Genomic DNA, 9,771 nt, shown 5'->3' with positions numbered 1-9,771 from the left:
TGGACTAAGATACAGTAGAATATTATAGAATAGAATACAGTATATACATATGAGATGAGTAGTGCAAGATATGGAAACATTATTAAAGTGACTAGTGTTCCATTTCTTAAAGTGGCCAGTGATTTCAATAGGCAGCAGCAGCCTCTAATGTGCTAGTGATGGCTATTTAACAGTCTGATGGCCTTGAGATAGAAGCTGTTTTTCATTCTCTCGGTCGCAGCTTTGATGCACCTGTACTGACCTCGCCTTCTGGATGATAGTGGGGTGAACAGGCCGTGGCTCGGGTGGTTGATGTCCTTGATGATCTTTTTGGCCTTCCTGTGACATCCGGTACTGTAGGTGTCTTGGAGGGCAGGTAGTGTGTCCCCAGTGATGCGCTCGGCAGACCGCACCACCCTCTGGAGAGCCCTGCGGTTGTGGGCGGTGCAGTTGCCGTACCAGGCGGTGATACAGCCCGACAGGATTCTCTCAATTGTGCATCTGTAGAAGTTTTAGGTGATAAGCCAAATTTCTTCAGCCTCCTGAGGTTGAAGAGGCGCTGTTGCGACTTCTTCACCACACTGTCTGTGTGGGTGGACCATTTCAGTTTGTCAGTGATGTGTACGCCAAGGAACTTGAATCTTTCCACCTTCTCCACTGCGGTCCCGTCGATGTGGATAGGGGGGTGCACCCTCTTCTGTTTCCTGAAGTCCACGATCAACTCCTTTGTTTTGTTGACGTTGAGGGAGAGGTTATTTTCCTGGCACCACACTCCCAGAGCCCTCACCTCCTCCCTGTAGGTCATTGTTGGGAGGAGGTGTCCTTTTAGTAGTGGTTTCTTTGCAGCAATTCCACCATGAAGTGGAATTGTTCTGTTGTTCTGTTACTTGAACTCTGTGAAGCATTTATTTGGGCTACAATTTCTGAGGCTGGTAACTCTAATGAACTTATCCTCTGCAGCAGAGGGAACTCTGGGTCTTCCATTCCTGTGGTGGTCCTCATGAGAGCCAGTTTCATCATAGCGCTTGATGATTTTTGCGACTGCACTTGAAGAAACTTTCAAAGTTCTTGAAATGTTCAGTATTGACTGACCTTCACGTCTTAGTAATGATGGACTGTAATTTCTCTTTGCTTATTTGAGCTGTTCTTGCCATAATATGGACTTGGTATTTTACCAAATAGGGTTATCTTCTGTATACCCCTCCTACCTTGTCACAACACAACTGATTGGCTCAAACGCATTAAGAAGGAAAGAAATTCCACAAATTAACAAGGCACACCTATTAATTTAAATGCATTCCAGGTGACTACCTCATGAAGCTGGTTGAGAGAATGCCAAGAGTGTGCAAAGCTGTCATCAATGCAAAGGGTGGCTATTTGAAGATCCTCAAATATAAAATATATTTTGATTTGTTTAACACTTTTTGGGTTACTACATGATTCCATATGTGTTATTTCATAGTTTTGATGTCTTCACTATTATTCTACAATGTAAAAAAAATAGTAAAAATAATGATAAACCCTTGAATGAGAAGGTGTGTCAACTTTTGTCTGGTAGTGTATATAATACATACAGTGAGGGAAAAAAGTATTTGATCCCCTGCTGATTTTGTAAGTTTGCCCACTGACAAAGAAATGATCAGTCTATAATTTTAATGGTAGGTTAATTTGAACAGTGAGAGACAGAATAACAACAACAAAATCCAGAAAAACGCATGTCAAATGTTATAAATTGATTTGCATTTTAATGAGGGAAATAAGTATTTGACACCTCTGCAAAACATGACTTAGTACTTGGTGGCAAAACCCTTGTTGGCAATCACAGAGGTCAGACGTTTCTTGTAGTTGGGCACCAGGTTTGCACACATCTCAGAAGGGATTTTGTCCCACTCCTCTTTGCAGATCTTCTCCAAGTCATTAAGGTTTTGAGGCTGACGTTTGGCAACTCGAACCTTCAGCTACCTCCACAGATTTTCTATGGGATTAAGGTCTGGAGACTGGCTAGGCCACTCCAGGACCTTAATGTGCTTCTTCTTGAGCCACTCCTTTGTTGCCTTGGCTGTGTGTTTTGGGTCATTGTCATGCTGGAATACCCATCCACGACCCATTTTCAATGCCCTGGCTGAGGGAAGGAGGTTCTCACCTAAGATTTGACGGTACATGGCCCCGTCCATCGTCCCTTTGATGCAGTGAAGTTGTCCTGTCCCCTTAGCAGAGAAACACCCCCAAAGCATAATGTTTCCACCTCCATGTTTGACGGTGGGGATGGTGTTCTGGGGGTCATAGGCAGCATTCCTCCTCCTCCAAACACGGCGAGTTGAGTTGATGCCAAAGAGCTCAATTTTGGTCTCATCTGACCACAACACTTTCACCCAGTTCTCCTCTGAATCATTCAGATGTTCATTGGCAAACTTCAGACGGCCCTGTATATGTGCTTTCTTGAGCAGGGGAACCTTGCGGGCGCTGCAGGATTTCAGTCCTTCACGGCGTAGTGTGTTACCAATTGTTTTCTTGGTGACTATGGTCCCAGCTGCCTTGAGATCATTGACAAGATCCTCCCGTGTAGTTCTGGCTTGATTCCTCACCGTTCTCATGATCATTGCAACTCCACAAGGTGAGATCTTGCATGGAGCCCCAGGCCGAGGGAGATTGACAGTTCTTTTGTGTTTCTTCCATTTGCGAATAATCGCACCAACTGTTGTCACCTTCTCACCAAGCTGCTTGGCGATGGTCTTGTAGCCCATTCCAGCCTTGTGTAGGTCTACAATCTTGTCCCTGACATCCTTGGAGAGCTCTTTGGTCTTGGCCATGGTGGAGAGTTTGGAATCTGATTGATTGATTGCTTCTGTGGACAGGTGTCTTTTATACAGGTAACAAGCTGAGATTAGGAGCATTCCCTTTAAGAGTGTGCCCCTAATCTCAGCTCAGTACCTGTATAAAAGACACCTGGGAGCCAGAAATCTTTCTGATTGAGAGGGGGTAAAATACTTATTTCCCTGATTAAAATGCAAATCAATTTATAACATTTTTTCTGGATTTTTTTGTTGTTATTCTGTCTCTCAATGTTCAAATAAACCTACCATTAAAATTATAGACTGATCATTTCTTTGTCAGTGGGCAAACGTACAAAATCAGCAGGTGATCAAATACTTTTTTCCCTCACAGTAGCTACTATAACTACTGTATATATATATATATATATATATATATATACTGTATAATACGTAGCTACTGAAACTGCTATATATAATACATAGTTACTATAACCACACCATGGGCCATAGTTACTATAACCACACCATGGGCCATAGTTACTATAACCACACCATGGGCCATAGTTACTATAACCACACCATGGGCCATAGTTACTATAACCACGCCATGGGCCATAGTTACTATAACCACGCCATGGGCCATAGTTACTATAACCACACCATGGGCCATAGTTACTATAACCACACCATGGGCCATAGTTACTATAACCACACCATGGGCCATAGTTACTATAACCACACCATGGGCCATAGTTACTATAACCACACCATGGGCCATAGTTACTATAACCACACCATGGGCCATAGTTACTATAACCACACCATGGGCCATAGTTACTATAACCACACCATGGGCCATAGTTACTATAACCACACCATGGGCCATAGTTACTGTATGTGTGACAACTTGAAAAAAAACAGTTAAGCATTATCAATGCTAAGCACTGATCCAGCTACATGTCTTATTGTTTGAAACCTTGAGGTCAGTTCGACTGTCCCCTCTGAGGGTGTTCTCTTGACTTAACAGATTGAATGACCTTTGTTCCAGCAGATGGGAGGAGGACCGCAGCAGGAGTGACTCCCCGTGGTCCCAGTCCCCGGAGTGCTCCTCAGGCCACAGCTCTGACCGCTCCAGCCAGCCCCGCCCACACAGGAAGGAGAAGAAAAAAGCCAAGCGCAAGAAGGCCAAGAAACGCAAACATGCCAAGAGACAAAGGAAGGAGTCCACCAAGAGCAAAGAGCCCAAAGAGTCGGCCATCCCAGAGGGTCAGGGGTCAAAGCTTGGTGACATGGAGAGAAGGTCCCTCTCTGTGTCCCGGACCCCCTCCGCCCGCCGACGCTCCCCCAGGAAGCAGTGCTCCGGGTTGGGCAAGCGGCGCCGCTCCTCCCCCTCCTCCAGAGACTCCAGGTCCTACACACCCAGCCACTCCAGATCTCGGGGCAGGTCTATGTCTTACTCCCAGTCCAGGAGCCTGTCTCGCTCCAGAAGCAGGTCTCTATCCATGTCAAGGTCCCGGTCCAGATCTAGGTCTCGATCCAGATCCCGGTACAGATCCAGGTCCAAGTCTTTGTCCAGGCTCAGGAGGAGGAAGGCAACCAGATCCTCCAAGAAGCCCAAGATTGCTGACGTCAGCAGGCTAAAGCCAGACACCTCAGCCGCAGGGGCAGTGAAGGGTGTAGAGACCAAAACCACGGCCCTCCCTACCGCCCCTGAGAACGCCCCTGTCATCCCCATGAGCGACAGCCCCCCTCCCTCACGCTGGAAGCCCGGCCAGAAACCATGGAAACCCTCCTACGTCCGAGTCCAGGAGGTCAAGACCAAGACGACCCCAGCCTGTCTGTCCCCCATGGGCCCCACAGCCCCCAGTACATCTGAGAACCACCCAGAGAACTCCCACCTGGAAAAGAGCCATGGCTCTAAGAGCCACAGACACCAGAGACGATCACCCAGCGGCTCCTACCGGAGCAGGTCCTACAGCCTTTCTCGCAGTCGCTCCAGGAGTCACTCCCGGTCCAGGATAAGGTCACCAGGTCACTACTATAGCAGATCCTCCTCCTACAGCAGGTCAGACTCTTATGACTCTCACGGGAGAGGCATCGACAAGACCTTAGACAAGACTTTAAACAAGATAAAGATAGAAAAAGGCTGGAAGCAGTACTACAGCTCTCTGAAGCGGATCAAGAACCTGGATAAGTACCTCAAAGCGCCCGACACAAAGATCAACACATTTTCATCTGACTCTGAGGACGGAACAGCAAGCGAACACAGTCCTGGGCCCAGGCAGAATGGCTCCAAGGGACCGAAACTCTTTGGCCCCTTATCAGAAGACCGGCATCGTCAGGCAACAGAAGCAAAAAGTCTGAAACCAGACCAAAAGTCCTTGGAGGAACCCAGCAGTAGGTCAGAGTGGGACAGTGATGGGGATAAAATAGGCAGAAAGACCAGCCTGGTGAACAACCAGAAGCCTGAGGTTAGATCAGCAGAGATTCCTGACCAGAGACTGGCAGCTCTCGCTGGGTGGGACTCTGAGAGCGACTCTGAGAAAGTGCTGCCCAAGATGGTCATCACCGAGCACAAGGTCTTCCTGTCAGAGAAGGAGGAGGGTGAGGCCAGCTCCGAGTCAGAACACGAACACCATGTACGGTCACACAGCAAGATGAACAAAGCCCCTGGAACCTCTGATGTGTTGGTACTTCCTGTACATACTGCCTCCCCATTGGAGGGGAGCCCTGAGAAGGGCCCCGAGGCAGAGACACACAAGAGCAGGAAGAAGAACAAACATAAACACAAACACAAGAGGAGGAGCTCTGCCAAGTCTGGCTCCCACAGGTCAAAAGTCAAGTCCAAGAGGTCCAAGAGGAAACACCAGAAGCTGAAGGAGACATTCCACTGGCAGCCGCCACTGGAGTTCGGAGAGGAAGAGGAGGAGGATGAGTCCCAGAAAGAGAAACATGCTGCTGTAAAGGATAGTCCTCAGAGAGCTGACGGGGGAAGAACAGGCAAATCCCCACATCTGGAAAAGGAGGACAAGGAGAGAAGTCTTGCTTCACCCAACACAAACAGTTCAATACAGCCAACGCCTCACAGCATGGAAGATACAGCAGAGATGACCAAAAAACAGAGAGCTAAACCAACTGCCAACTCAAACCCAAAACACACTGAACCTCAGGACCTCACTGCTAACCTGCCAAAGATGGATCAGCCAGAGATGGTAGACGATATGGAGATCTGCACCCCAGAACATGACCTCCCTGACCCCACTACCGAGCCACCAGGCCCTCTGGGCCAACAGGTCCCAGGTATCAGTCTGAAAACCCTGGCTCCTCTGAGTTGCACCTTAAAGAATGGAGACGTGTTCCTCTCACCTGTTAAAGAATCACAGTCTACAGCCTCTCTGCCAGCTGTGACGCTAGCTAGTGGGGAGCAGCAGGAAACTGCAGCAGGCAGAGCCGCTGGACCTCCTGTCGACCCCAAATGGAAGCCTCTGAAGGGGATGGCTGTTCTGCAGGCCCTGAACCCAAACCCCTCCTCCATGGCCCGTCTGCTCCCCACCAGACTCCCGGAGCACAGTGGGACCCGGACCCAGCCCCAGGGAGGCATCAGGCCCCAGGGCAGCAGGACCCAGAGCCAAGGCGGAAGGACCCAGGGGGGTGTCAGCATCCAGATCAAGAGCCAGAGCCGGGTGCGTCCGGGGTCACTGTTCGACGAGGTACGGAAGACGGCCAGACTGAATCAGAGGCCCAGGAACCAGGACAGCAGCTCCAGCGAGGAGAGGTCTCAGTCTGCAGCTGGAGCCGGGGGAGGGGCCACGGAGGAGGAGCGGGGCAGCAGGAGGTCCCGGTCGGGATCTAGCCACTCCCACAGGTCCCGGTCCAGAGGAAGATCCCCCTCCTCCAGCTGCTCCAGGAATAGGTCACGCTCCTCCAGCTACTCCTCCAGGTTTACTGACTGGATGCTTTACTGGTTGGGGGGGGGGGGGGGTTTACTGGCTCTGGGGGGGGGTGGGGGGTGGGTTTACTGGGTGGGGGGTGGGTTTACTGGCTGGGGGGTTTACTGGCTGGGGGGGGGGGGGGGGGGGGGTTTACTGGCTGGGGTGGGTTTACTGGCTCTGGGGGGGTGGGTTTACTGGCTCTGGGGGGGTGGGTTTACTGGCTGGGGGGGTGGGGGGGTGTTTACTGGCTGGTGGGGGGTGGGGGGTTTACTGGCTGGTGGGGGGTGGGGGGTTTACTGGCTCTGGGGGGGTGGGTTTACTGGCTGGGGGGTTTACTGGCTGGGGGGGTGGGGGGTTTACTGGCTCTGGGTGGGGGGTGGGTTTACTGGGTGGGGGGTTTACTGGCTGGGGGGGGGTTTACTGGCTGGGGGGGTGGGGGGTTTACTGGCTCTGGGGGTGGGGGGTGGGTTTACTGGCTGGGGGGGGGTTTACTGGCTGGGGGGGGGTGGGGGGTGGGTTTACTGGGGGGGGGTGGGGGGTTTACTGGCGGGGGGGTGGGGGTGGGTTTACTGGCTGGGGGGGGGGGGGTTTACTGGCTCTGGGGGGGTGGGGTTGGCTGGGGGGGTGGGGGGGGTTTACTGGCTCTGGGGGGGTGGGTTTACTGGCTGGGGGGGTTTACTGGCTCTGGGGGGGTGGGGGGTTTACTGGCGGGGGGGTGGGGGTGGGTTTACTGGCTCTGGGGGGGTGGGGGGTTTACTGACTGGGGGGGTGGGTTTACTGGCTCTGGGGGGGTGGGGGGTTTACTGGCGGGGGGTGGGTTTACTGGCTCTGGGGGGTGGGGGGTTTACTGGCTGGGGGGGGTGGGTTTACTGGCTCTGGGGGGGTGGGTTTACTGGCTGGTGGGGGTGTCTTTACTGGCTCTGGGGGGGTGGGTTTACTGGCTCTGGGGGGGTGGGTTTACTGGCTGGTGGGGGTGGGTTTACTGGCTCTGGGGGGGTGGGTTTACTGGCTGGTGGGGGTGGGTTTACTGGCTCTGGGGGGGTGGGTTTACTGGCTCTGGGGGGGTGGGTTTACTGGCGGGGGGGTGGGTTTACTGGCTGGGGGGTTTTACTGGCTGGTTTACTGACTGGCTGGTTGACTGGCTGGTTGACTGACTGGCTGGTTTACTGACTGGCTGGTTGACTGACTGGCTGGTTGACTGACTGAAATGATTGTTGTTATTTTGATAAGTAGCCTGGTAATGTCTGGTTTGTGTAATATAAAGGTAATATCCAGGTTTTATGATCTACAGGTCTGATATGGAAGGACATAAATAATCTGAACTCTTCTCCTAGGAGTCGGAGCAGGGACAGGAGGCGGTATCCCAGAGGCCGCTCCCGTTCCCGCTCCCGCAGCATCACCTACCGCAGGTATAACAGCCACAGTCGGACCTACAGTAGAAGTCATTCCAGAAGCCGTTCCTATGATCGACGCAGGAGATCCAGGTAGACTAGACAATACACCTGTCCATCTGTCCTCCTCCATGTAGACCTGTCCATCTGTCCTCCTCCATGGAGACCTGTCCATCTGTCCTCCTCCATGGAGACCTGTCCATCTGTCCTCCTCCATCTAGACCTGTCCATCTGTCCTCCTCCATGGAGACCTGTCCATCTGTCCTCCTCCATGGAGACCTGTCCATCTGTCCTCCTCCATGTAGACCTGTCCATCTGTCCTCCTCCATGGAGACCTGTCCATCTGTCCTCCTCCATGTAGACCTGTCCATCTGTCCTCCTCCATGTAGACCTGTCCATCTGTCCTCCTCCATGGAGACCTGTCCATCTGTCCTCCTCCATCTAGACCTGTCCATCTGTCCTCCTCCATGGAGACCTGTCCATCTGTCCTCCTCCATGGAGACCTGTCCATCTGTCCTCCTCCATGGAGACCTGTCCATCTGTCCTCCTCCATCTAGATCTGTCCTCCTCAGTCACGTCTCCATGTTTTCTCTACATGTTCATCATGTCAATCAACAATCCAAATATGTATTTTTTGGTTTGTTGATAAGCTACAGTGCATTCGGAAAATATTCAGACCCCTTGACTTTTTTTCCCCCCGTCATCAATCTACACACAATACCCCATAATGGCAAAGCAAAAACAGGTTTTTATAAATTTTTGCTAATTTATTTAAAATAAAAAACTGAAATCACATTTTATATAAGTATTCAGACCCTTTACTCAGTACTTTGAAGCACTTTTGGCAGCGATTACAGCCTTGAGTCTTCTTGGGTATGACGCTACAAGCTTGGCACACGTGTATTTGGGGAGTTTCTCCCATTCTTCTCTGCAGATCCTTTCAAGCTCTATCAGGTTAGATGGAGAGCGTCGCTGCACAGCTATTTTCAGGTCTCCAGAGATGTTAGATCGGGTTAAAGTCCAGGCTCTGGCTGGGCCACTCAAGGACATTCAGAGACACCTGCGTTGTCTTGGCTGTGTGCTTAGGGTCGTTGTCCTGTTGGAAGGTGAACCTTCGCCCCAGTCTGAGGTCCTGAGCGCTCTGGAGCAGGTTTTCATCAAGGATCTCGATGTACTTTGCGCCGTTCATCTTTGCTTTGATCCTTACTAGTCTCCCAGTACCTGACGCTGAAAATATCCCCACAGCATGATGCTGCCAAATCAAATCAAATGTTATTTGTCACACGTGTTTAGCAGATGTTATTGTGGGTGTAGCGAAATGCTTGTGCTTCTAGCTCCGACAGTGCAGTAATATCTAACAAGTAATATCTAACAATTTCACAACATATACAGTGGGGAAAAAATGTATTTAGTCAGCCACCAATTGTGTAAGTTCTCCCACTTAAAAAGATGAGAGAGGCCTGTAATTTTCATCATAGGTACACGTCAACTATAACAGACAAATTGAGGAGAAAAAATCCAGAAAATCACATTGTAGGATTTTTTATGAATTTATTTGCAAATTATGGTGGAAAATAAGTATTTGGTCACCTACAAACAAGCAAGATTTCTGGCTCTCACAGACCTGTAACTTCTTCTTTAAGAGGCTCCTCTGTCCTCCACTCGTTACCTGTATTAATGGCACCTGTTTGAACT

At 50.6% G+C, this 9,771-nt stretch overlaps 1 protein-coding gene across 3 annotated transcripts in view; it reads left to right on the top strand.

The window, feature by feature from the left end:
• nktr (natural killer cell triggering receptor) overlaps positions 1-9,771 on the top strand; it is a 73,347-nt gene that overhangs the window by 51,304 nt on the left and 12,272 nt on the right. For all 3 annotated transcript variants that reach the window (XM_084200316.1, XM_084200315.1, XM_084200314.1), the window contains 2 exons: positions 3,802-6,693; positions 8,020-8,169. In XM_084200316.1, the coding sequence (XP_084056442.1) occupies positions 3,802-6,693; positions 8,020-8,169 (3,042 nt within the window). The remainder of the gene's footprint in view (positions 1-3,801; positions 6,694-8,019; positions 8,170-9,771) is intronic.

Source organism: Coregonus lavaretus (genome assembly GCF_964263955.1).
Source record: "Coregonus lavaretus genome assembly, contig: HAP1_SCAFFOLD_257, whole genome shotgun sequence".
In the NCBI taxonomy this organism is placed as follows: Eukaryota; Metazoa; Chordata; class Actinopteri; order Salmoniformes; family Salmonidae; genus Coregonus; species Coregonus lavaretus.
The sequence above is the reverse complement of the archived record's forward strand: the minus strand, read 5'-3'. Positions and strand labels throughout refer to the sequence as shown.